This window comes from Eptesicus fuscus, chromosome 10 (genome assembly GCF_027574615.1).
Source record: "Eptesicus fuscus isolate TK198812 chromosome 10, DD_ASM_mEF_20220401, whole genome shotgun sequence".
Taxonomy (NCBI): domain Eukaryota; kingdom Metazoa; phylum Chordata; class Mammalia; order Chiroptera; family Vespertilionidae; genus Eptesicus; species Eptesicus fuscus.
In genome coordinates this window covers 12008461-12036190 of record NC_072482.1, presented here as the reverse complement: position 1 = coordinate 12036190, position 27730 = coordinate 12008461, and the positions used below count along the sequence as shown (strand labels likewise).

Here is a 27730-nt window from a genome sequence, read left to right as displayed (position 1 = left end):
TTAGAACGCTGGGGACTAGAAGCCACCCTCCACCCCACACAAAACAAAAATGCTAAGATAATACCAAGAACTATGAAATGAGAGGGCCCTAAACTCTGCTGAAGTGAATTGATCGGTTGGGGTTGGGGGTTCCTAGCTAACCTTTACCCACCCCCTGCCCCAGCCCACAAGCAGACCAGGAAGGACCCCGTTTCTTCCTGGAATCATGGCTCCCCTTGGAGGCAAGAGAGGTGGAGCTGCGGTGTGAAGGGCTGTTGTCTTGCCAGCTGTGTGTCCCCGAGAAAAGAGTGCTCATCTATGTCCGCCAGTCCTTTGCCTTCTCCAAGAAGTGATCCAGACTGGACCCCAGAGAACCTTCTAGAATTATGAGCAAAAAGGGCAGAGGTCACTGGTCTGTAAAGTCTGACTTGACTCCATTCCCTTAACATTTCCCTTCCAACCCACAGGGGAGGCCACAGAACTTACCCCCTCACATGCCCGGCTCCCAGCCACTCCCTCCCTGCCCCCTCCTTATGTGGCTCCGGGTGCTGGTTAATCCCATCCCCGGGGCCCCCCTGCGTTGGCCTCTGTGCCAAGCCCCATCGGGCTGCTCTCCGGTGGTTCTGTTGTCAGCTGCCTTCCTCACTGGGACACCATCTCCTGGGTGCCCTTTGGCTTCTGTCTCTGTGGCTGTGGCCAGTGTCACCCACCCTGACTCCCATTCTCCCAGTTGTCCTGAGAGGTGGCTACGTCAGATCTCCCCGGCTGGCTGTGCCCTGGCGGGAAGGCAGAGAATCAGCTCAGGGAGGGAGGCTGCACATTTGGGGGAGAAACCGAGACGCAAGCCTGTGGAAGTCTCTTCTCTCACTTTACTCATGGCCTTCCCTTTCCCACCCCATCCCAAGAGATTCAGTGAGAAAGGGAAAGAGTAACTGATGCAGGGGCTCAGGGGAGACACCGGTGTGGGTGGGCAGCTCGCCCAGGTCTGGGGGCTGCGTGCCGGGGCCAGCGGAGCCCTGGGGAGATCCTCGGAGGAAAGTTCGATTGCAGCGGCTCCCTGCGCTCTTTAATACACGCAAGGCGCCCAGTCCAGCCCTCTCAGCGCCCCCCACCCAGGTTGGGTAGCAGTTGTTTGCAGTGGCTCCCCAGCGGCAGGTGGATTGGGTGGGGGGGGGGGGGCGTGAGCTTGGTGGGTCAGGGTGCGAAGACGCCTGGTTATAATTAGAGAGCCCGCAGCATCCTTGGTTTTCCATTGAACTGGGCATTCCTAGAGGTGGGTGTGGCGTGGAGGGGGTGTCAGAACTGGCCCTGGGCTCAACAGAAGCCACTCTCGGCTCCCACCACAGCCCACCGGTCACTGGGTCCTGACGCCTGACCTGACTCAGAGGAGGGAGACCCAGAGGAAATACACACCCATCGGCTGGGGGAAGCCTGCTCTCTGTCTGGGAAGCCGCCCCAGTTTAATGAGGAGACAGAGTGACATACTCAAGAGAATACTTTTCAAGAAACACAGCTGTGATGTCACTTTCCAGGCATTCTTAACACATGCCTCTAGCTGCAGAGTGGTCCCCTGAAGGGCGGGAGGTGACAACGGCGCCTCTCTCTCTGCCTTACGCAGCCCTTGTAAAGAACTGGGCTCGTGGACAAGCTCAAGTTCTGGATTCAGACTGCGGCCTCCCTCCGCAGGCCTCCTGAGGGAATTTGGGAGCAGCCTGCTTCACCCTGCACCCCTAAACAATTATTCAGCCACCACCCACGATGGAAAACCGTTCACGGAAGTGAAAATCTGGTGTAAAAAACGGTCCTCTTTCTACAATGAATATCGTTCTTACATAACTGTAATAACAGTGTCAGTAAAAGTTGTTAAACTTGAAAGGAAGACCGGAAGGCCCTCTTGAAAAGATGCCGTGCCCAGACTTCTCCTCTCCATGTCCCTTCAGTCGCTGGGATTTGCTATGGATTGCCCCAAATTTAGCCTCGGTCCAGAGCCTGTTTCCCGGCAACGAACACTCAGAACATTTTTTCCTCTGGATACTGTTCCAGCGCCAGTTTCCTCCAGTTAATTAGGCTCTTTGTAATTAGCCTTAATCGTCTTGTTAGGGGCCCCTGCTGATAATAGCCTGAGAGCCAGGAATCTCAGGTAGAACAAATGAGAGCTGGGGGCTGTCAGCCCACTCACAGCGTGCCTGCTGCGTGGACAGCGGGGATCTGAGAGGAAGGCCAGCGGAGGATTGAGGCAGCCCCCTGCCTCGCTTTTGCATTTTCTCCTGGACTTTGTCCAAGATGCGCGGTCCAAGAAGGGCTGGCTTAGAAAACCTTGTCAGAGAATGAGGAAAGCGCTCCTCTGTCAGAACAGAGACTGCAGGGGTGAGCGATGCCTGAGCTTCTCCTTGGCGATCCGGGGCAGGGAGTGGAAGGCTGGGAGTTACGGGTGGCCAGGAGGAAGGCTGTTCATTCATACGCAGAGCAGGGAACACCGGCCAAGCCCTGCTGTCTTCATGAGTGCCACAATGCGAGGATCACAGGAGACGGTGTGTCCCATAGCTACAAGCCAGTTAAGGTGTAAAACATTTCACTCAGGACCAAATGCTGTCAGTCACAGAGTGCCTGTCCCGATCCCCATGTCACAAGAGAGGAAACTGAGACTCGGAGAAGTTAAGGAAACTTGCCGGGGGTCACAGAAGGAGTAAGTGGCAACCACAGCCTGTGGTCTCCTGATGAAAGTCACCCCTTTGTATCAGAGCTCAGCGACATTATTTGGGGAGCACGCATTTAGGTGTTATATTTGCATAACAGGCTTTAACCTGGAAATTCAGTCCAGCCGCCCAGGGGTGGATTCTCAGCCTGGTGCGGATCCCGTGACCAGGGTGCCTCTGCCTGTTGATTCGCAGCTGTCTGCTCTGAGCGCATGCTCCCTGCCCCCTCCGCTGCAGCCTGGGAATGGGAGGGTGACAGAGGACAGCGTGAGAGTGCAGACTTCCAGCCAGGAACTGGGGTGCGGAGTGAACACTCTGAGATGGGGAAGGCTGAAGACCCCGCCACAGAGCAGCAGCTCTAAAACCACAAGGAGTCGGCATGAGGCTTGAGGATCCTCCGTAACAGATGGTCCAGGAAGTCACCTCACCTGTGTAGGGTTGCAGCTGGCAAGCCATTTGGGGACATGAAGGGGCATGCTTCTCACAAGGGGACAGACAGACAGACCTGGGAACTTAACACGGCTGCGTGGGCAGTAACCAGGTGATGAGCCCGGCATGGGGTGGAAGAGCGTATCCACCGGAGAGACGGCGCTGGCCAGAGCAGGCTGTGTGGCCCTGCTCGTGTCTCACCGGGTCTTAGCTGGACTCCGACTTGGGAACGTATGGTCTGGCTGACAGTGGAAAGGATCCTCATTGACCTGGTGAGGGGTTTCATCAACAGAATGTCCCCTGGCTCCCCATCTGAGATGCAACCCAGAGCTGCACAGACCCTGGACCTACAGCCAGACAGCACATCCGCCTCTTTAGAAACTTGCCCCGGGACTCAGCCGCTGTGACATGTCCCCGTCATGACCCTCTTCCACCGTCATTTCCCTGAGCTCTCGCTGCTGTTTTGTGGACACCTGAGAGGGACCATGACTCCTCTTCGGTTGGTCCACTGCATTGTTGGTTCATCCTTTCTGTCTTCCTGTCTCTGCCCCTGGGTGGAGGGAGCATATAGGAGCTGGGACCCCAGGACCCTGAATGTTGGACAGAATTTGAGGAACGGTGATGGACCTGCTCCAGGGCCCGAATCCCGCCACCCTCCTCCGCTCACGCCCCCTCCTGCAGAGCTGCTCCACACGCCTGCCCTCTTCTCTCTGTTGCGGTGGCTCTCACAGCCAGGGGTGCCCCGGCCTCCAGAACCTACGGAAGACGCTTCCTTCTGCTGAGGATGAATCAGAACACTGCTTTCCTTCGAGAAGTAAAGAGATCAACGAAGTCCGTTGATGGCCCGGATTTCTTCGGGGGTTGGACCAGCCCAGCTCTGGAGAGCATATTCCGAGTCAGGAGTCAGAGCTCCTGGCCTGAGGACCCACATGGAGGGAGGTTTATTCCAGAAATCTGAGTGTACATCACTAAGTCACGTATTCCCGGATCTTCAACCCCTGCCTGCCCAGAGTGGTTTCGCCGGATTCACTAATTTTGGCTGAATCTTCCAAGCAAAGAAGCAATTCAGGTTTCCTGTACTTCAGCCCCATCAGTCAACCATAGCAAAGTGAACACCTTGGGCTTGTCCTGGTTGGGAGGAAAAATACCATGGTTTGGGGGACTACAGTTTCGAGAAGTAGAGGAATGTCAAAAACCCATCCACGTACCATCCAAAGAATTAGAGAGAGGAGACTTCAAACAGCCTGAAGAATGAGGCTGACTTTTCTGCAAAGGCCCTAGAAATAGGCCTTATGTCTTGGCCCAAAGAGCCCAGCACCATTCTCTACAATCATCTGCATATCCTGCTTTCTCCTTTAGGGAGGAAATGGACATGAATGTCAAGTTTAGCCAGCAAGGCAGAAGCGCAAGCCCAGCCTCGTGGGGCCTCTTCCTCATTGGTCTGCAGTTCTGTCAATTCCTGGTCCCACTCCCTCAGCATCATCTGCTCTCCCTCTGCTGCAGCCCTGTCGTTGAAACCACACTGGATTGCTGCTTATTCCTCGAACACCTCCATTTCCTCAGCTGTAAGATGGGTATTGGTAATACCCATATTGGTTGTTGGCAGAACCAAATGACTAATTTCTGTGAAGTACTCAGAACCTGGCACATCGTAAACACTTTACAAATGTTAGCTTTCCCCCCAGCACAGCTTCTTACATGTAGTAAACACCTAATAAGCATCTCTTGAGTGGATGGGTAGATGAAGGAAGGAATGAATGAAATGCATCCTCTCGTTGCTTGCCCCTGGCTCTGCACACACACTCCCTCTCCCTGGAATTCCCTTCCATCTCCTTGCCTGACTTGCTTCTGTGTCCTTGAAAACTCAACTCGGGTGCCCTGGCCCACGGGCACCTGATTTCTACCTTCCTCATCGCGGGCCTCACCTTGCGTGCAGTGGCTTTCTGGTTTGCCTCCCCACTGGACTGTGACCCTCCGGAAGGTGGAGACTGCCGAATCCACCACATCGTGAGGATGAATGCTTGCACCGTGAACATCATAATGATATAAAAACTGGAGCTAAAAGGTGTTGAGCGCTCACTGTTTTCCAGTTCCTAACCTAGTCACTCTGTGCATTATCTTTAATCTTCATAAATACCCTAAAAGTGGGGACCATTAGGAATATTCCCATTTGTTGGTAACAAAACTGAGTCTTCGGTTCAGTAATATGCTAAGGTCAAGGCCACAGTGGAGACGAACCCAGGTGTCATGGCTGCTGGCCCTTACACTGCACTGGCTTTTTGTTCAGAAAGGAGTTTGATGGGTAGTCTGTTACTTGTTGAACAGTTTCGTTCTGTAACTTAACTAAGCGAACCAGCCACTAGGTGGGGAGACGTGTGAAGCTGGAACAGCAGAGCGGGGAGAGCTGTGAGCCGTTCTTACGAAGCGTGTGTTTTGTCGTAGGTTCGGACAAGTGGACCTCCCTAGAGAGAAAACTGTTTAACAAAGCACTAGCCACTTACAGCAAGGACTTCGTTTTTGTACAGAAGATGGTAAGCATGCCCTTCACTGTTGCTCACTTGAAACTGAATTGGGTAATTGGACACGTAGAGAGACGTAGAAGGACTTGGTTACCGGCCCCATGCTCTTCCAAGGGTGTCTTCCACCCCTTGCTGGGGAAGGGTGGCATTAGTTATGGGTGGCAGGGCCCCAGTGTCGCGGGTGGGGGGGAAGGAGGACATAGACTCTTTGACAGTGATGGGGGTTTATTTTTATCTTCATAAAAATGTGTAATTTATGCGTTCTATTGGAATAAATAGAACTGGGGCCTCTGAGTCACAATTAACATAGTTTATTGCAGGTACATTTGACTACTCTATCATGTTTCTGACAGAATTTTTTTCTGGGAAATTGGAGAAGGGAGCTGTGCCCTCCCCGCAACCAGTAGATTCTGGTGTCGGGCCCCTAATCATGACAGTAATAGTAAAAATAACGCTTTATATATACAGCACTTCACAGCAAAATAGAACTCTTGCACATAGCCGCAGTAGCACTTCATGCAGCAGATGGCAAACCTAATCGGCTTTACTTGGCTCAGAGGTGGTTTAGGCTAGAAGTTAAAATGACTCTAAGTGGGTCCAGCAGATCGCTGAGTGATGGAGCCTGTTTACTACGTGCTCATATCGGTGTTCCGGTCCACAGAGAACAGGGTCACAGGTGGCAGACAGCTCCCCTGGATCCGAGCTGGGCCAGCGGGACCAGGGGTGTCCTGGGTACATGTCCTTAACCGAGGGCCTTGATGGACGGAGATCTGAATAGGTGGACTTTCTGTCCAGCTTGCCTGGTCTCCAGATCTGTATCACCCACCGCTCCCTGCCCTGGAGGCCACCACATTCTCTGCGCCAGCTCCATGCTCTGATCTTGAGCCACCTGCCCTAGGCCTCATTCCTTTTTTTTCCTCACCCAAGGATGTTTTTCCATTGATCTTTAGAGAGAGCGTGGAAGGGAGAAGAGGACGGGGGTGGGGGGAGAGAGAGAGAAACATCAATGTGAGAGAGAGACACTGACTGGTTGCCTCCCACATGCAACCCAACCGGGGCTGGGAATCGAACCTGCAACTGAGGTACATGCCCTTGACCGGAAATTGAACCAGAGACCGGGGCTTTAACCATTGAGCAAAACTGGCCAGGGCTAGGCCTCCTTCCTTGCAGGTTTCACACCTGTTGACTGAGGATAGATCCATGGTTTGTGCTCCTCAGGAAGCACAGGTTTTTAAGCCAGGGCTCTCTGGGACACTGTCCTCACCCCCGGGCAATTCTAGTGTAGAAATTCAAGGTATCAGGTGGATGTGAAGGGGCAGCTTTGAGGAGACGAGACTCCTGGTGGTGTCCTCACCTTACCGTGCGGTGGCCCTGTTCCCGCCCCCTTGGGCGCCGCCAGCTTTTACGGTACCTGCCTCCAGAAAACGCACACTACCCAACTGCACTCTGAGCTTAGAGGTACATGGACTAAGGAAAGGAGTTTTTTCTCTTTAAAACACATTTACCTTTTCCCCACTGGGGGAGAGCAGAGCAAGGCTTGTTTCCTGCGAAAACTCAGCTCTTGTCATTATAGCTTTGCCTTGCGTTCCTGTTCCATGACTAAGGAACATTCTTCATAGATGGGTTTTGAAGGTCGGCTAGTCAGATACCCAGGCACATTCCAACACGTTTAATGCAAAAGCACGCCGCTTCGTGGGTTAAAAAAAGGAATGAGCTCTCAGAGAACTGAGAGGAAAAAGTCTCCAGGCTATACTGTGAAAAAAAGTCCAGTTGCAAAATATGTATGTTCCACCTTCTGTGCGGAAAATGGCTGGGCAGGACTGCGTTTCTGTGTTTGTTGGTATACGCATAAAAATGTGTAATTTATGCATTCTATTGGAATAAATAGACCTGGGGCTTCTGATTCACAATTAACATAACTTATTCATGTATGTTTGACCGATCTATCGTGTTTCTAGCAGAATTTTTTTCTGAGAAATTAGAGAAGGGAAGATGTGTGCCTCCCCCCCTACTCCTCCCCTCTGCCCCAAGCCAGTAGTTTCTGGAGTTGGGCCCCTAATTGTAGTGACAATAATAGTAAAGAAATTCTGGCCCTGCTGGCGTGGCTCAGCGGTTGAGCAACGACCTACGATCTCCTCGATTCCCAGTCAGGGCACATGCCTGGGTTGCGGGCTGGGTCCCCAGTGTGGGGCGTGCAGGCGGCAGCCAATCAATGATTCTCTCTCATCATTGATGTTTCTATCTCTCCCTCCCTCTTCCTACTTCTCTGAAATCAATAAAAAAAAAATTTTTTAAAAAAAAAAAGAAAGAAATTCTGGAATCCTATCCAGGAAGTCAGTAAGAGGGGCTAGCTATGTTGCAGGGGTGGGGAGTGAGCTGGCTGGCTGGAGAACGGGCGTGAGAAGGAGAGTTTCCTCTGTATACACTTTCTATTAAAACACATAAGCCTGCTGCCTGTGGCCAACTTAAGTGTTCACCAGAGCTTGCTGCTTGGAGCTGACCCTGCCCCGGCTCCCCGCAGGTGAAGTCTAAGACGGTGGCTCAGTGCGTGGAGTACTACTACACGTGGAAGAAAATCATGCGCTTGGGACGGAAGCACCGGACACGCCTCACAGAGCTCGCGGATGAGTGTATGGTGAGTGAAGCCGCCGAGTCACTGCTTATGCTGGCCCTGCTCCCACCCCACACCCAGGTTAGTAAGCGGCTGCTGTCTGGTTTGGCTTTGCTGCCCAGGTGGCCGCAGTAAGGGGCTGACGAGCCTGCTCCCTGGCGGGATTCAGGCTCTGACTTTCTGGTGTAGAGGCCGAGGGAAGGCAGCTTGGGTTCGACCTGTGGCTGTTAGGAGCCAGAGAGCTAAGCCAGATTGGCCCCAGCCGTGGGTGGGTGGTTTTTTATAAGCAGGCGCCCTGACCCCCTGGCATACCCCTTCCTCGTCCTTCCCCGTCAGAGATGCCGCTGGCCAGAAAACATGAGGTACCTCCCAACGATGAAGGCGCCTCGGCTTGGCCGCGGCTTCCCCGAAGCACAGCCAGGAGCGTGACCTCCAGATAGGGCTGGGGATGCTGGGCCACTGAGGAACTGCTTAGCAGGGAGTGATCCTCACATCGCCATGTACCCCTGGTATCGTGTGGCTGTGGTCATTACGGCCACGTTCACCCTTGTGGGGAGCGCTCCTCCGTGTCCATGGCCAGGGGCAATCCCACCTGCTGTGGAAAACATTCCCTACCATGTATGTATGTAAAAGGTCCATGTCTACAACAAATCACTAAACCCCCGCCTCTGTCACCATCCGGGAACGTGGTTAGAATTCATGAATGGGGTGAATATTTGTCGTCATACTTTCATTCCCCACAGTGCCCCAGTATGAGTGTTAGCACATATGTGAGTGGGGGGAGGGGGGTTCTTAAAAAGACACGTTTTTTAGACACGTGTTTTTTTTTTAATCTTTATTGTTGAAAGTATTATAGATGTCCCCTTCATTTTTTCCCCATTGGCCCCTTCCCAGGCTTTGGCCACACTATGGTCTGTGTCCGTGGGCTATGCGTATATGCATGTGAGTTCTCCGGTTAATTTCTCCCGGCCACCCACCCACCCCCGCCTTCCTTCTGAGGTTCCTCAGTCGGTTCTTAAAAAGACACTTGCTGTGTGCCAGGCTTTCTGCCAGGCACTTACAAATGTGGGCTCGTTTAATCCTCATCCCAGTTCCATGAGGCAGAAGACTGAGGCACAGAGTAACTTAGCTGTGGTCAGTGGCTGGTGAGTGTGTTGTCTGAGCCTGATTCCCTCATGTAATACTTGAGTCAAACGCAAATTCTCTTAAAGAAATGTAAAAACACGTGGACTCACTCAAAAGCCCACGTTCCTAACTAACGGTGGAACCTAGCTCCGATATACGCACACATATAGAAGTGTGCATCTGGACCCAGATAGCAGACAAATAGACATCTGTGGAGTAGGATGGGACCTCCATTCTTTTGATGGAAGTGGACAGTGTTCTGTAGAGAGGTTTTCCTGCACCAGGGCCTTTGTCTGACAGGTGTAAGTAGTGGTGTCTTGTAGCAGGATGGCCTTTTGCTCATCTGTGGCCTAATGTTTGAAAAAACAATGTGGTGCATGGGTTTGGGTTTATGGCAGGCCTGTCCCCCGGGGTCTCTCATGGTGCCCCATTCCAGAGCAAACTGTGGCCTTGAACCATTGCCTGCCTCTACCCGTGGGCAGCAGGCCCTGAAGAAAATAAAAAATAAAAGGAGCAACGTGGCCTCGTCTGCTTCAAGCAACCAAGACCAGTTGAGTTCCCACAGTGAAAGCAGCAATATGTATGGCGCAGTGGGCGACTCAGGGGTGTTAAATGGCTTCTGCCCCGTTTCCCCCCAGGGGAGCATATGTTCTAGCTGGGAAGATGTGGCAAACACAAGAGTGTTTAAAAGCAATATGAAGTGAGAACAGAGTTCTTCGATATGGCCTTAGGCAATCTCTTTCTCATCCAGCGCCACCATTCGACCACCAAAAGATTGAGGCCCAGAGAGGAGGGGAGGCTTGCCCCAGGTCACACCGAGCATTGCTTTCCAAGTGGGTCGGAACAGGCAGTAAACAAGGAAGCACAGAGAATCCTGTCCTTGGAGACCCAAGACCCAGCTCCTAGGCTATAAAATGCAGCAAAGGACTTAGATGATCTGGAAAGTCCCTTCCAACTCTGGAGTGTTCGGGGCTGTCCGAACCATGTTTTGGAAGAGGGCCAACCCAGAGAGTAGGGTTTCCTTAGGCAGAGTGGTGTCTCTTGGGCTTGGGTGTTAACAAGTGCCTAGGATAGTGTCTGGCATCATAGAGGCACTCAGCAAATACTTGCTGAATGAATGAATGAACATTTTTCTGAGGTGCATAGTAATAATCCCGCTATAAACTCCCTGGAGGGAGGCGGGGTGAGCAGTGGTCCTGAGCAGAGGAGTGCTGCTAAGGAAGAGGTTACCATGCAAGGCAGAGGCACCATCCTGGGCCAACAGGGCTGTAGCGAGTAGAAAAGCCAGGCCTGCCTATAGCTTCAGGAGCTCTGAGAGGTTGAGCTGGTGCCCGAGGGGCCACACCTTCTTGGGCTTAGTCACCAGGAGCCAGTATTAAGCTGGATCAGGAGCATCCACGCCCTCGTGACCTCTGAGCTTAGGGAGAATAGAAAGGCATGTGCAGAGATGACTCGGGCCCACAAACACAAGAAAACCTTGATCTAAGGCCAGTGTGGTAGCTCACAGCTCCCTTTGGGGCACTGTGAGGGCTCCGCCTTCTGAGGATAGTTTACAGTGAAAAGTCAGGACCGGGCAAGGCCTGGGGAGGGTGCAGAAGGCACTCTCCTAGGACAGGGTCCTGCTCTTTGTCCTCTAAGCCTGCCTGGACACCGGGGGTAGCTCTGCTGATCACGTGTCCTCAGTGTGTTATTAAGGGGACAGATGGCCATTTCTCCACCTTGGAACATGCTCAGGTAGCTTAGGGACGTGTGTGGGGAGAGGGGAGAGCGGGAGAGTTTGTGAGGAACAGCGGCTCTTTAGGGAACCAGCAGGGTAGCCTGCCTTCTGGCCTGAAGCCATCACGGGCCCTTGCACCCTCGCAGGCAGAAGAAGGGGCAAGATGGGCTCTGTTAAGGAGATGGGACCAGAGTGTGCTGACTTCCCCTTTCTGTGCCCTGTCCATTCTCATGATTCCACTCTGGACAAATCTGAGGGTCTGATTATGACCAAAGATAACACAATTCAGGAAACTGACACAGTTAACTGATTTTGGAAGACAGCGGTCAAGGCTCCCAGGACAAAGCTCATCCATGGTCTATGCACCTTGGGTACCTACATCATGGTCCACCGGCCAGGGAGACACCCTCCTTCCCTTGATATGTAAAGGCGGCTGGTCCCAGCGGTTCTGAGAGGCTTAGGATTTCTGTGAGCTGTGGACATTTGCCAAGGGGAGAAGAAGGGGGAGGTTTGGGAATCAGATAGCCCAGGTTTTAAATCTCAGTTCAACTTCTTTACCAGTCCTTAGGCCTTGGGAAAATTAGTTATCTGGCTAATTTCCTTATTTGTTTGAAAAAGAAAAATTTGACCTAGCCGGTTGGCTTAATTGGATAGAGTGTCGGCCTGCAGACTGAAGGGTCCCAGGATCGATTCTGGTCAAGGGCACATGCCCAGGTTGTGGGCTCAATCCCTAGTAGGGAGCACGCAGGAGGCAGACAATCAATGATTCTCTCTCATCATTGACGTTTCTATCTCTCTCTCCCTTCCTCTCTGAAATCAATCAATCAATCAATCAATCAATAAATAAATAAATAAATAAAGAAATAAATAAATAAATAGAAATAAATAGGAAGGAAGGAAGGAAGGAAGGAAGGAAGGAAGGAAGGAAGGAAGGAAGGAAGATTTGTGCAGAGCTGTTGTGAGAACTAGCAATGTGTGTGTGGATGCCTGGCTCAGCAGTCATTCAGTACATTGTCACCACCATCATCATTAGTGACTGTAACACTGAGATCTGTGTCTTGGAGTAAATATGGGTTGTTGAACATTTGTATTTTAACTTACAAATCTGGAATATGAATAAATGTTTTATTTCACAGTGCATCATAAAATAGCCAACTCGTTGATAGGAAGTTCTACATGTCAGGATTTTTGTCCTCTATCTAAATTCCTAAGACATATATAATCACAGGATAGTATAATTGAATCTGTAATTTGTGGCTGTCTAGAATGTTTCTTCTCAGAGTTGTGTTTTTTTTGTTTGTTTGTTTTTTTTTTACTATTTTATTGATTTTTAGAGAGAGAGGAAGGGAAGAGAAAGAGAAAGAGAGAAACAGCAATATGAGAGCCATCCGTTGCCTCCTGGACATGCCCTGCCAGAGGCCAAGCCCAAAACCTGGGCATGTGCCCTGACTGAGAATCGAACTGGCAACCTCTCAGTGCATGGGAAGATGCCCAACCAACTGAGCCACACTGGCCAGGCCTCTCAGAGTTCATAAGCCAAAAAAACGGCACTGTGAGAAAATTGTAATTATAGTAAGTACCACGAAATAATGCCATTGTCATTTAAAATTATTATATAATTTATTTTAAAAGCCAAGCTATAGGCCTTCGGCTGCTTAATACATTGGTATTTGAGACCACAAAGTTCCAGTTCTATAAAGGAATGGAGTGAACCCTTGCAGTTTGACATAACGTAGTTTTAGCTGAAAGTCCTAGGGACTGGAAGATGGAGGATTCATACGGAAATGAGGCCATTTAAATGAAATCAACCTGTATGTTTGTACATTAGTATGAAACCTACAGCTTCTATCATAAATCACTGTGTAAATGTATTAGTCCTCCATCTGTATTCACTGAAGTCTTTCAGCAAATGTAATTATTACTAATTAATCCTAATTAACTCACTGGAAACTGGGACTGGTTCTTAAATACACCCTGTTACTACATCATCTTAAATATGCGTATGTGGTATTAAATACAGACACTGCTGACCCAGGGAGGGGAGTGCTACATGCCCCGTATGTGCTGGCATTGTCTTTCTCCCAAGCCCAGTCCAAACTGGAGAGGGGAAGCCGTGGTTTCGGGACCCAGCGTTCCACGGCTCTCAGAAATCTTTGTTCTTCTTGGGAATTCTTGCTTCTGGGTTCTAAGAATCATAGGCTTACTCCGGGTTACGTCGGTGCCTGGGGTAAACCAAACTGGAGCCCACATGCTTTAAGCCGTGGTGTGCAAAGAGGCGTGGCAGTGTCAAACATGGTGATGGAAGGAGGTTTGACTTTGGGTGATAGACACACAATGATGTATCATAGAATTGTACACTTGAAACCTATATAATTTTATTAACCAATGTCAACCCAAACATTTAATTCAAAAAAGATAAAACTTAACATAAAAAGAGAGAGGGAGACAGAGGAGGAGGGGCAGAGACGAATGCGCCATTGGTTGGGCATGCCTTTCTTTTCCTCCTTGTAAATTGTGGAGACTGTTTACAGACTATTCAGTGATATGGCAGTGTGAACGCACTTTGTAACGTGCTGTAAAACAGGAGCTGAAATGAGGCTGATGTAACATAGAACTCCCTTTTTCTGGTCCCCAGTCCTTACTGGGCCTGGAGGAGCCAGCATCTGTTCTCCTCCCTTCCCTCCCCCCGACCCCCCAAATGAAGATGGAGAGCAGAATAAGGTCGTTAGCTAAACAAGAGGCAGAATGAGGGCCTCCTAGATCCCTGCTCTCCATCCCAACCCGCCCCGGTGCCTACTCCAAGCTGCTCTCTTAACTCACTATCTCGTTAACCTTGAGGAAGGCGTGGGCCTTCTGCTTAATTCCGAGGCTGGTTGCTATTCTGAAGTGGAGGGGACACGGTAGCGCGGATAACCATTCATAGAAAATACTTTCCTTTTCCTAGAATGCCTCTGGAAGGCATTTCCACAAGCTCATGATCAGAGACCAGGATAAGAAAAACACATGATCAATAAAAGGGAATATCCCCTTGTGTTTTCTCTCCTTTTTTACAGTCATTGTAATTTACTCTGATTCTCTTTTCTGGCAAGATCAGAGCAGGAGCGCACTGGGACACCCCGTGTCACGTGCTTTCCCCAGGTCAAATCAACATCGCGGGCATCTTGCGTGGAAGTGGGTTATGAGGCCTAGAACATGCATCCGATAGGTCTTTAGCCTCTCTCCACAGGGTCCCACAGTGTTGCTATTGCTTGGAAACCCTCCACTCGGCTCTGGGGACACAGAGGGGCAGACAGACCCAAGCGGGGCAGCCTTGCCTGGGTTTCAGTCTCGAACCAGGGGGAGAAACTCTACCTACAGAAATCTCTCCTCCCTGCCTTAATAAGTAAGGAGGGACCCAGAGTGGGGCGGGACTTCCTTGACTCAGAATTCCAAGTGTCCGGTGAGACAGTACCTCCCACCTCCAGCCCAGGGTTCCATCAGCCGTCCCTTACGCAGGGAGAAGCTGGTGCAGCCCCGCATCCTGCCCCTCCACCCTCTCCTGGCCTGTGGGTTCTGTTCACTAAAAATGCCATTTGGGGACTTTCCCCTTTTTGCTTTTATTGCCTCAACACTAGACAAGTGAAGAAGAAGAAGAGTTGGAGGAGGAGGAGGAGGACCAGGAAGAAGATAGGAAATCCACAAGAGAAGAGGAGAGTGAAGTGCCCAAGTCCCCGGAGCCGCAGCCAGGCCCTGTCCTGGCTCCCGCGGAGGGGCCGCCCCTGCAGGCCCTCGGCCAGCCCGCAGGCTCCTTCACCTGTGAAATGCCCAACTGTGGGGCTGTAAGTGTCTGTGTGTCCTCCCGGGATCGAGGGCCCGGCGTATGGCTGGGCCTGGCTTGGAGATGAAGCATTTTGGAAAGGATGGGCTTTCTGCAGTAGAAGTTGGGCAGAAGGAGTTCCATGTTGCCATGGCTTTCTGTCCTTTATCCCGTTGACTCACTCAGCCTGCAGATATTTCTGGAGCGGGCGCCCCGTATCAGGCCCTGAGCTACATGCTCAGAGGACACGAAGTGAGTCCCTGCCCTCAGGAAGCGTGAGGTTCCGCGTTGGCCAGTGAGCCTTGGCCTCCAGAGCTTACTTCTCCACGTCCCGGTGCCTCCTCACTGCTCTGGGCCTGTCATTCCGGGTCCTGCCCTGTCGCATTTAGTTGCCCTGGGGAAGCCCACAGAGGATGATCCTTATGCAGCGTAATTACAGAGACTTAGCTAACGTTTATCGTTGTATTCTGTGGGGGAGACAAAGCAGATTTACTAAGCAAAATGAATCATGTAAATAGACTGACAGGGAATCTGTGTAATTACTTAACCTTAAGCACATTAGAAGCATCATTTAGCTAAACTAAAACCAGTTCACCATTTGATCACTCCGAGCACTAGAGGAAGGCCTTACAGAATGTGTGCCGGCCTGGTGGAAGGCTCCCTGTGCATTTCAAAGGATATTTTTTAAGAGTTGTTTACTTTGGACTCTCCCCCACTGGTCCCCCACTATAGTCTGAATTATCGAGCTTTTCCCAAATCCTTAAAGCCAGGCACACCTGGACAGGCAAGTTCTAATCACTCGAAAAATGCGACTGTTGCTTCTTTCACAAGGAGCCCTGTCTCCCTGGGTTAGCACCTGTCCGCTTGTCCGTTCTGGGGAACAGAGAGTGCTGAGTGCTGCTCAGTGAGCCTGGCAGTCCAGTCCCTGAGATGAAGAAAGCAGCAGTCTTTAAAACATTTAGATCCTAAAGCAGAAATTCACTTGATTTACATTTAAGAAAAAATGAGAAGGAAAAAACTAAGTATACACACACACATATTTTACATTAGTTTTGAAGTGAACATAAGAAATTGCTGGCTTTTTTTTTTAATGTTTGTATGGAGCTTTTCCATTCAGGGATGATGAAAATGTGACTTCATTACATCTTCACAATATTTCTGTGTAGATTTGTTTAGAAATTGGATGCTTCCTCAATTCCTAGTTTTGGTGTAAATTCTTTACCAAATGGGACGTCATCTTTTACGCTTCCCAATCAGAGGGGCTCGGCAAGGTGGATGCCTTTTAATAACTTGTAAAAATCACAGGGAAAAAAGTGGCAGTTTTCATCCTTGCCCCGAACCATGGCAGTTTGGGTTGCTAAATCAGCAATAGATCTTTTTTCCCTGGAAGACCACAAACAGAGCTCATGGATTGAACACGGCACAGCCATCCACAGCTGGGCAGGTTGGGGGCCTCCCACTAGCTGATGTCGGGCTCTTGGAATTCGGGGGTGTGGATTCCATCCCTTTACAGCAGTGGTTCTCAACTGACTATGAGACCCCCTGGGCTTTTGGCAATGTCCAAAGACGGTGTCACAACCGAGGAGGTGCTGCTGCCAGCCGATGGGTCGATGGGTCGAGGCCAGAGATGCTGCTGACGTCCCACAAGCAGCCCCACAGCAGTAACCCAGCCCCCCCGTGTCGGTGGTGCTGAGCTTGGGAAAGCCTGCTTGATGGCAAGCTTCATAAAACTGTCTGGGTCCTTCCCCTTTTCATCATCCTGTAGTAAAATTGGGGGGTCTGGAACATTGCTTCCGTCATGGGCTGCTGATTGGGGTGTCTTTCCGATTGTGTTCCTTCGGGTCCTCGGGCTTCCTGGGAGGAGCTGAGCAAATCAGCTCGTTTCTGGGGTGCTGGCTCTATTGCCACCACGGCACCTCTGCTTTTAACTGGGAGCTTTTGAGGAAGACCTGATTTATTTTTGTCCTTTCTAAGTGAAGAAAGAAAGGAAAGGGGAAAAGAAAAGAAAAAGATAGTTACTGGCTTAAAAAAAAAAAGGGTGAAAGCTGGCCCAACCCCCTCATACACATGGGGGGGAAAATAAGGTGGACCGAGGGGGGATGGCCCCACAGCGCCCCTGGTGGACAGGCGCTGCGTCTGGCTCCCAGCTCCCAACTACAGCCGGCAGCTTGGTCCTCCGCAGGCCACCTCACCGCCCCTCTTCGGGTTAGCACAGCCGTGGGGCTTGGGTAGCAGAGCACTTGAGGTTGGTGTGTGCCGAGTTTGCTGTGTAAAGCCCCGGGCCCTGTCGTTAGACACTGTTTCAGGTATCTCATGTTTTACCATCGAGTCACTAACAACCCTAATTTCCTTTTCAGGACTGTAGATGTCATGTCACTCCCTTTCTTCCCCAGGTGTTCAGCTCCCGACAGGCACTGAACGGCCACGCCCGCATCCACGGTGGCACCAACCAGGTGACCAAAGCTCGGGGCGCTGTCCCCTCTGGGAAGCAGAAGCCTGGCAGTGCCCAGAGCGGGTACTGCTCGGTGAAGAGCTCGCCCTCTCATAGCACCACCAGCGGCGAGACAGACCCCACCACCATCTTCCCCTGCAAGGAGTGTGGCAAGTAGGTGGAACTGGTCGGGGACTGGATCTAAGTTTGCGATGGATAATGCGCTCTGCGGGGGCCGGGCCAAGAGGGCCCGAGGTTTCTTCAGTTAGAAAAATAACCTGGACCCTGAATTCTCCCTGATGCCACCCAGGGGCTCTGCATGGGGCCTCAGGGGTGTGGGCTCTGTCTCTGACGGGGAATTTGGTCCTTCTGGTGTCTCACAGCCTAATGAGGATGGATGTCTTCAGAGAGCAAACCTCTAGGGACAGAATTTTACTCTCTTCCAAAAATGTCGGAAGAGTAAAATTTTCCAACTTCTGCCCGTCACTCCCAAACCATACTCGCTCCCATTGCTCTCTCTGCATCCCTGTGAAGTTTGGAACGGCTCTGAGACACCTGCTCAGGAACTCGCTGTAGCAGAGATGGCTTCCCTACCCATGCTCTCATTCCTGTGCCCAGGCAGACATCACCAATCAATCGCTGCACTTTTGCTACCGCTGTAAGACAAGACTTCAAACCCTTTTCATCATAATGCTTCAAGCTGGCCCAGTCAGTTGATCAGAGCTGACTTATAAGAGGACACCTATTTAGCATTCCTGCCCTTTTAGGTATAATTTAAAACAACAGCAAAGAGGGGGAAACTGACAGTGGGTAGTAACAGTAACAGCTAGCATTTACTGAGCACTTACTTTGCTGTATACTTCATGTGCATGAGCTCATTGGATCCTCACCCAGAAACCACGTGATACAGATCCTGCTTTTATACTTGTTTTACAAATGAGGGCTGAAAGTTAGGTAAAATGACCTGCCCCACCGTCACACCACCAGTCAGAGCGGAGCTGGGATTTGAACCCAGCTGTGTTCAAATGCAGAGCCGGGATCCTGACCACTGCTCCCTCCTGTTGGCTTGCATTGTTCACTTACTTACTTTAGAGAGAAAATATCATTGATGGTAAGATGCACAGGGTTCCCTCCCACGGCATCCAGTATAGAATTCCAGTTCACTCCTCAGTGAGTCTGCCCGACTGGGAGGGGTCAGGTGAGACGTTATGAGTGACATCCTTTAGGACCCTCGCCGAGTTTCTCTTCCCATATCCTCCAGGGCCTCAGACGTGAAGAGTAATATGACCTGGAGAGATGGCCACCAGGTAGCTGCTGGAACTCTACCAGGAAAACATCCCTAGTTGGATGTACGAGGCCAACTTTATGATACACATTCTCGCGGAATATTTCAGGGAACTTACTAGTAGCTGCCCCTCATCAGGTACTCACTCCTTGCCTGGCACTCCTCTCAAGGATGTTTGCATGTATTGATTAATTGAATCTTCACAGTAGCCCTGTGAAGTAGGTCCTATTAGTAGCTTCTTTTTTATAAGCAGAGACACAGGGGCACGGAAAGGCTAAGCGGTTTGTCACGGTGCATAGCTGAGTGGAGATCGGCACCAGGCAGGCTGGCCCGACCCAGGTTCTTAGCCCCTGAGGACACCTGACTCGGCTCAGTGGCCCCCATCAAAGTGAGCTGGAGCCAGCGGCGCTCTCCCTCTGAGACGCACAGAGGCGGGGCAGGTGGATTTAGGCGCCAGTCCCTCCTCTCTGCTCTGATGTCCTTCAGAGCCAGGGTGTGCTGTCATCTTCATGCCACGGGGGGAGAATGGCCCTGCAATGATCACTAGGGTTATTGGCTTGAAATAATGAACCTCCTCGAGCTGACTCCTTACCTCCCACCTGCTTGCTTTGGGGTGGTGGGGGTGGGGGGGGGTGTCGGGGTCTCTCCAGTTTCCTCTGAGAGGAGACAGCACCTTCCACTCCTCTGCTCCGCAGGATGGAGACAAAGGGCATTTTAACAAAAATTAGTGTTTCGAGCTTTCCAGCTCTTCCAGGGACATCTGGCTCATCTTATGTTGCTTGGAACCCTTTTCTACCATAACTCCAGTAAAGATTTATGTGGAAAATAGAATCGTTTCTGTGGCTTTCCCAACTGGGAATAACATTAGGCAAATGTTTGCAGAATGCCTTTTAGCTGCTGAAATTCAGTTTTCAGTATGGCCGATTGTGATTCCTCAACTCTGACTCTGGTCTGAGGAATCAGCTTCTGACTTTTTGTTTTGGTTTTCCCTCCTTTAGGAGCTCAGCAATGAGTATAGAGCATTGACGCTATCCCCTCTCCATAAGTAGGCAGTCTCACATCTAGGCAAGCTTTCTGAAAAAGATCCCGATGGGACGTGTTCACATGAAGGCCAGACGTGTCTGCATTGCAGTAAAACTTTATTTACAAAACAGGCAGCGGCTGGCTGCACTGGGCCCACTGACCTTAGTCTGCAGCCCTTTATCCCAGGGTTTCTCAGCCTCAGCACTGACATGTGGGTCTGAGCATTTCCTGTTTGTGGAAGTGGGACTGCCCTCTGCACGGTAGGATGTTTAGCATCATCCCTGGCCTCTACCCACTAGATGCCAGAAGGAACTCCTCCCATAGTTGTGACCATCAGAAATGTCTCCAGACATTACCCGATGTTCCCTGGGGAGCAAAGTCACCCCCAGCTGAGAACCACTGCTTCATTCTTAAGCAGACAGTAGAAAACAATGATAATCGGCCAACAGGAAGGGGTCTCAGGTGAAAAAGACTGGTGGATGCAGCTCGGAAGTCAGGTACAATAAGGACAGAGGGGCCGTGGGCTTTGGCCACACAGAGTTACCGATGACCTTGAGAAGAGCACTTGGGCTGGAGTGGAGGGGACAGCAGTCCAGGTGTGTGCAGATCCTAAGGAATCCTGACTGCGGAAGAACAGGGCCAGAGGCCGGGGGCGGTGGGTTGTTTCTGATGGCAACTGCCAGAGCTCGGTGGCACGGCCTGGGGATTCTCAGGTTGGTCGGAAAGGCTCGGTTAGTGATGGACAGGGAAAGGGCCTGTGTTCCAGGAAGGCCTTTGAGGGTTTTCCCTCGGTTGCCACAGGAAGGAAGCCTGACACACCCCAATGTGTTTCTGTCCCCACCCCCTTTTCTTGTCATGCTTTGAGGAGACAGAGGAGAGGTGACGGGTCCCAAGAGGAGGAAGTCCTAGGAGCTAAGGAGCCGAGGACTCTGTCAAAGGCAGCCCAGACAGATGTCCACCCACTCAGATGTCCCCTGTGCTCAGACCTCCTAGGTTTCACACGCTGCTCTTTCTTCACGTTTAGAGTCTTCTTCAAGATCAAAAGCCGAAACGCACACATGAAAACTCACCGGCAGCAGGAGGAACAGCAGAGGCAAAAGGCTCAGAAGGCGGCTTTTGCGGCGGAAATGGCAGCCACGATCGAGAGGACTACGGGGCCGGTGGGGGCGCCGCGGCTGCTGCCCCTGGACCAGCTGAGTCTGCTCAAACCCATCAAGGACGTGGACATCCTCGACGACGACGTTGTCCAGCAGCTGGGCGGCGTCATGGAAGAGGCCGAGGTCGTGGACACCGACCTCCTCTTGGATGATCAAGACCCGGTTTTGCTTCAGGGCGACACGGAACTGTAAAGGCCTGCTTGTCACTTAGAGACGGCGAAGCTCACGGCCTCCGTCTTCATTCATCAGGAAGCCTGGACTGCCTGCTTGTTGTGTAGCCATTTTAAACTACCTGTTTAAAAAATGGTCGTTTTATTCAGGTTTAGAAGAAAAAGATCCAGTTTCTTTTCCTTTTATTTAAATTTGTTTTTTTGTGGGAGGTTGGGGGGAATAAATAATTGGCACAACTCTCTCTAAGAGGTGTTTCATCTGGGCTACATTCCCGGGAACTCACTCCGGGCAGGGAGTGAACCTGACGTTGATGTTCTTTTGCTTTCAGATGTCAACCGTCCCGATTGCCTTTTATCCCAAAGCTTGTGGTGAGTGTGCGTGTGCGTGTGTCCGTGTGAAGCAGGCTGCCCTCGTCTTGCTGGGGCCGGGGGCCATCCTCTCCCACCGAGAGTTATTTTGGTTCTGCTCTGACCTCATTCTGTAGTGCGCCGTGAGCTTGGCGTCTTCGCCGGGAGACTGTGCTCGCGAGTAGCTTTCCAGAGAGCTAAGGAAGCCCCCGTGCCGCGCTTGCCTCTGCACACACGTCCTTTGAAGAGTTGGCCAAATGGGAGAATAAGTTTGCTCGCTGCCTTGCCTGTCACGTGGCCTGTTCCTAGGAACTGAGTACTGCACGTTTCAGGCTCGCGCTCCCCCGAGGGGAGTGACTGAAGACCGGGTCCGTGGAGCAGTGTGGCGGCCTCTTCCGTGCTCACTGTGGGTGCGCAGAGCTGTGTTTCAGTGAGCGCGCACTCAAGGCCCATCTGGAAGAAAACAACCCCACCTAGTAAGTTGCCAGGGCTGTTTTTAGGGAGGGTGGTTGAGAGGCACACATTGAAGTCCCTGGAATGCCAAGAAGTATTCTTTTGCCCAAAAACTAGATCGAAAGAGCCCGTTCTGTTTTGCAACACTGCTAGTGGTCAGTGGAGTTCTGAAACGACTCTGTGCCATTCGGAAGTACTGTGAAACCTCACCCACTTGGGATTTTGCTGTAATTCATCTGTGCTGGACCGAAGTTTACCTTGATGCTAACTATGAAGAAAAGGGTTTTCTAAGAAATGTGATAGCAAATTCAAGGGATATAGCACTAAAGGCCAACAAAAACGGTTTCACATACCACTTTAGCTACAATGTTTGCATTCAAACCATGAATGTATTCATTAGTCATTTACCAAAGCACTTCTACAATCTTCCAAGCCACATCACTCTGCCTCCTCCTGTCCCTGTCATCAGGGTTTCTGTTTGTACTTGAAGGTAATAAACCTGTAATCCTTCAAACATGTCCCTTAGCTCAGGCTTTGAGCTGAGACAGACAGACCTGTCCCACTGTTAGGGCACCTTCAGACGGGACAAGGCCCGGCAGCGAGAGGACCACTCTGGTGGGGAGGGCCCCCCTTGAATGTGTGACTGCCCGCCCCAGGTAGGCTAGTTCCCCAGCTCCTGTGGGTGTGGCAGTCATGCCGGGCCGCTATGCTGGCACGTTAACATTAGAGACAGTATCAGCGGAAGCGTGAGGATAAGTTTGTCTCTGCAGAAGCATTTAGCACATATTCATGGCCCACGGCGGCCCCACCCAGGCAGTGTTCTCTGAATCTCAGGAAAGCCAAGGGCAGAAGATAAATACAAAGGTTCTTTTCATTTCAACCATCCTGTTTTCAGAAAAGAGATCTCGGAAGTTTCCTTCATCTTTCCTTGAGGGGGAAGCGAGGTGTTTCATTTGCTGCCGTTTCAGACAGGTCATTCTCGTATGTTCTGAGCTCAGACCTGCCTGGCCCTGTGCATCAACTTCATGGCAGAACTGTTTCAGAACCATCCCAGGGCGACCCTGGCTGATGGCCCCTGCCCCAGAGACCACTTCCCTCTGCTTGCGGATGTCTGAGAGTGATTCTGGAAAGGTTCTGCTATCGGATGTATGAAAGCTTATCTAACAAAGGAGCCAACACCCAGAAAAATGTTTATAAAGCAAACGTATTCGTTATGTTTGGAGACTTGCCCAGCCGTTCCAGTTTCAAACATTAAAAATAAACTTGAGTTGCCAAGGCAAAAATATAATGCACAATATAATTTTGATTTTCCATGCAGTATAGTGTAAGCATTTTTGACTTGAAATAACCAAAGAACTCCTCCTTAATGAGACAGTTCAAATTCCTGAATTAGTATTTTTGGACAATATCAACTTAAAGAATTGACTTCATAGTAAAACTTTGTACTTTTTTCTTTTTTTTTTTTTTTCTGAAATGATTCTGCCTGCATGTATGTGTTGTGTTTTAGCTTCCCCCAGCCTTCCCCACCCCGGAGAACTTCTCTTCCTGAAGGTCAAGGTCTTCAACCTGGTCACTGTTTACTATCAGATGGTTTTTTTCATTAGTGAATTTAGATCTCTTTGAGGAAGCTTGTATATAAAAAGTTAACAGATATATTTTATGGAAAAACCCATCTTATTTTCAAATATATTTAACTGCTGTTATATTTTATTAGAGGAAGGTTGTAAATATTTTCTAGGAGTTCTATTGTAAAGAAAAGTATTTTTGAAAAAAAAATTAATGTAATAAAAACGAAAACATTTTTAAATAGTGGTGGCGATTGCTTCCTGCTCTGGCTTTGTTATGTTCTATTCTCGGCAAATGACTTGCATGCCTCCCCGTTTCAGGATGTAATTTATTCAGGTTTGCACTATGAGTTGACATCATAATATCTAGTGTACTTAACTGTGTTTTCCCCCGGAATGCAGGCCCCTTGGTCCATACCAAGAGCACTATGTATAGCATATTCATAATTTTTCTTTTGTAATGTGTGTATTTTTAATAAGGATTTTATGTAACATTTGGGCAAAAAGAGGACAGTATTTTCTAGTGATTTTATAACACATTTTGCTAAAAATGTTTCTTCCTAGGTCAGTTTTTGTTAAAAGGCGAACCAAAAGTCTTATTTTACCAGGGGTTTAAAAAAAAAAAAGTTTGAAGCTTGAAAGCAAAGTTATATTTAAACACCACATGTAACAAAAAATAAAGATGTTTTATAGACTTGTCCTAAAAAGGTGCATTCCTTTAAAACAAAAGCATCTGGGCATTCATTCCATGTTGGTCTCCCCCTCAAGGGGTAGCATTTTCTTTAAATTATCACAATATTTATTTTCAGAAAGACAGCCAGGAGAACTCCGCTGAAAAGGTTCCGGTCAGAGCCGCAGAAACGTGTGGCCGTTCCGCTCGAGAGGCATTCTTCAACTAGAGATAAAAGCAAACAGCCACTGTCTTATTTATTTGTGAAAACCTGACTCTATTGCATCAGCTGCTCTGAAAATAAAATGTTACCTTTCTGAGTTTCATTTGGCTTAAACATTCCTTATTTCTAGCCACGGAAATGACTTCTCAATGCTGGATAAATGCGAATTCGCCTGTTGGTTGGCTTCTCTAGACCTGTTAGAAGTCGGCCGGTCAGATTTCATGCTCATTAAAGTGCCCGCCCTACCTGGGAGGCCGGGACAGAGATTTCTGTACTCAAGCAGTGGATGAGTTGGCGGTCTCTAACCTTTAGGGGCCTCGGATTCACACAGGTATCTCACAGTTGGCATGCATTGCTAATCTGGATCTCCAAACTCTAAAGAGTGTTTACTTTTTAATGGTCAACAATAAACTTCAAGAGAAATCTGAAATTCTGGACTTTCTACAGAATTGGCTTTAAGTGGGGCACACCTGTTAACACCTTGATCTTCTAGGTTCTTCTGCTGTTTTACTTTCATTTTGGCTATCAGTGTTAAGCAGCTATTCCCCTAGAAGCACTGCACTGGCCAGTATTGTAAGTTTAAGTTCTGCTTCCAGGGGCTCGGGTGTCCAATCCGAAGCCTTCTCCTACTGTTACAGCCATCCATTCAGTCCCCGGAGCCCCATGTACCAGGCACTATTCCACACTGTATCATACCCGGGGGAGTTGAGTGTATGAAAATGTCTGTGACATCATTCCTTCCTGCCAAGGAATTCAATACTTAGAAAGAGAACACAGGGCCCTGGGAACGGATCCAGTTCCACCGCTGGGAAAAGCAAAGGTCATGCTTTATTAATATTGTGAACTGCCTCACCGTTCCCCACATATGCTCAGCAATGTAAAATAGGTGCTCAGCAACGATCTGTTAAATTAATTATCGCTAATGTTTCAGGTGTGTGTGTGTGTGTGTAAACAAAACCTCTTCTGAAGTTACCTAAAGTCAGTTCTGAATTTCCACAGACTCAGCCACAGCCAGCTGGCTGCAGTTCGCTCTAGGAATGCGGATGAATTTTAATGTTGACAAGCAAGACAATTAGGAAGGCATGTTAAGAAATTGAGTAATATATTCCTAAGTGAACCGCAGTGATCTTTGGATCACAGACATTCCTATATCAAGGAGCCCAAGGGCTGATTATGTCCTTTATATAAGAGATACAATCTTTTGAAAAGAGCTGTTCTCCCCCCGACCCCACCCCAAGGGAAGTGTTTGCTTCTGAGTTGTGAAGGCAGGCAGCCATACATGCTTGCTTTGCATTCCTACATACTGTTACATGCAATACTGATCTCTGCTTGGACTGTTTTGGGTCGTTACTTCCTCTGCTTGTATAATTTTATTTTTGGCAGTATTACCATTTTTAACCACTTTATTGAGATATGATTGACATAAAAAGTTATGCATACTTACTGTATATAACTTGATGAGTTTGGAGATAAGTATTAACCATGAAGCCATCACAACCAAGAGGAAAGGGCTGTCTTCTAAAACAGAACCACTGGCCCTAGCCGGTTTGGCTCAGTGGATAGAGCATCAACCTGAGAACTAAAGAGTCCTGGGTTTGATTCCGGTCAAGAGCACATACCCCAGCTGTAGACCTGATCCCCAGCCCTGGTTCAGGGCACGTGCAGGAGGCAACCAAACGCGTCTCTCTCGTGTCGGTGTTTCTGTCTCTCCCACTCCCTTCCACTTTCTCTAAAAATCAATGGAGTCTGGTGCCATTTTGGGGGTCAGCCCATCTGGCTTTCCAGATGACCTAATAAATTCATAATTCTTTACCCCCCAAAAAAATCAATGGAAAAATATCCTCGGGTAAGAATTAACAAAAAAAAATTTAAAAAACCGAACCACTGGTACAATCAAAATATGATATAACTTAGAAATATTTGATGCACATACTTTTATTTTTCCTGATATAAAGCAAGGTGGACTTGCCTCAACTCTCCAGAATTATTTGACCTGCTATTCGTCTGCATTAGGTTAGAGGTTTGGAAGTTAGGTGGTAGGGAAGAGACCTATAGTAGGCCAAGCTTCAGAACGCTGTCCTTGCCCACAGACCATACCCAAGAGCCCTGTCCACAGCCCCTCTGTTGGCAAAACCAGGGTTTGCCCCTCACAATGACTCCCACCTTGCCCTCAGCTAGTTGGACCAGGGATGGCACCTGACATCAAGCTATTAGGCCCATAGGCCATTAGGTGACATTTGGCATGGCTTAGCCCAGAAAAACAAGGGGACCAAATCAAATTCCCTCAATTGAGAGTATGAACGGAGAAACTTGATGAGTCAAAGGCAGCAGGCAGTGGCCACATCAAGGCAGAGTTCTGAGAGCACAGACACTATTTGTAAGCAGAGAGCGCCCATCAATAAAGAGACCATGTTTGGCCACAGGAATGGAGAGGGCATCCAGTCCTTAAGGATGCTTTGAGTCCACATATCCAGTTACAAGAACAGTCCAGGCCACACATGTCTTTTAAAGTAAAAAATAAAAAATAGGCCTGGCTGGTTTTTCTCAGTGGTTAGAGCATCAGCCCATGGACTAAAGGGTCATGGATTTGATTCCTGATCAAGGGCATGTACCTTGGTTACAGAGTCAACTCCTGGCCCATTCAGGGCACGTGTAGGAGGCAACCAATCAATGTGTCTCACATCCATGTTTCTCTCTCTCTCTCTCTCCCGCCTCCCTCCCTTTCACTCTCTCAAAAAAAAAAAAAATCAATGGAAATAATATCCTCAGATGAGGATTTAAAAATAAAATAAATACCTTTACCTGCAGGAGGGTGGAGAAGTGAGAATCTAATCCTCACAACCAAAGAGGCTTTAAATAGCACTGAGCTGATCATAGGGTCAGCACCAGCCCACTGCACGGGTGGAAAGGCAGCGAACTGGGGTCCTGAAGAGGGTTACTGGTTCAGCTGTAACCAACTCACCATATGATTTTGTGTGAGTTACTTCATCTCTGAGCCTCAGTTTCCTCATTTCCTCTTCTGAGGATCAGATTAGGTAACACACCAGGTGTACCAGTTAATAATGCAGATTTTTTTCAATAGGTGGAGTTACACATATGTTGATATATATGCAATTTGATATGTATACTATTTTGTTGTATTGACAGCAAGCTTCAAAACTTCATATGTCAAATTTTCTGAAGGTGTTAACATCATAAATATTTTTACACTTAAAAACGTCGAATTTTGTGCCAAAGAAAGAGCATTTTCGGAAAGTTTTAATTCATTACTTTATTTTGAAGAAAAGTGCTGCTGAATACTTTGGGAAGCTTATGGTGAACATGCTCCATCTCAAGATACTTGTGAATGCTGGTTTAAACACTTTAAAAGTGATGATTTCTTTGTGAAAGACAAAGAACGTCCAGGTCAACCGAAAAAGCTTGAAGACCAACAATTACAAGCATTATTGGATGAAGATGCATGTCAAACTCAAAAACAACTTGCAGAAAGATTAAACGTTGCTCAGCAAACAATTTCCAATCGTTTACAAGCA

General features: G+C 49.3%; 1 protein-coding gene and 1 non-coding gene across 5 annotated transcripts in view; both read left to right on the top strand.

The window, feature by feature from the left end:
• The window catches only part of TRERF1 (transcriptional regulating factor 1), a 36497-nt gene extending 15317 nt beyond the window's left edge, over nt 1–21180 (top strand). For 2 of the 4 annotated variants that reach the window (XM_054722123.1, XM_054722121.1), the window contains 5 exons: nt 5547–5635; nt 8145–8258; nt 14691–14894; nt 17230–17477; nt 20636–21180. In XM_054722123.1, the coding sequence (XP_054578098.1) occupies nt 5547–5635; nt 8145–8258; nt 14691–14894; nt 17230–17477; nt 20636–20960 (980 nt within the window). In that variant the 3' untranslated portion in view covers nt 20961–21180. The remainder of the gene's footprint in view (nt 1–5546; nt 5636–8144; nt 8259–14690; nt 14895–17229; nt 17478–20635) is intronic. The other 2 variants (XM_054722122.1, XM_054722120.1) reach the window with 1 other exon arrangement.
• On the top strand, nt 9735–9867 carry LOC114228854 (small nucleolar RNA SNORA42/SNORA80 family). Its single transcript, XR_003614971.2, has one exon. It is a non-coding gene; the product is annotated as a small nucleolar RNA SNORA42/SNORA80 family (small nucleolar RNA).
• Nucleotides 21181–27730: the final 6550 nt, after the last annotated feature.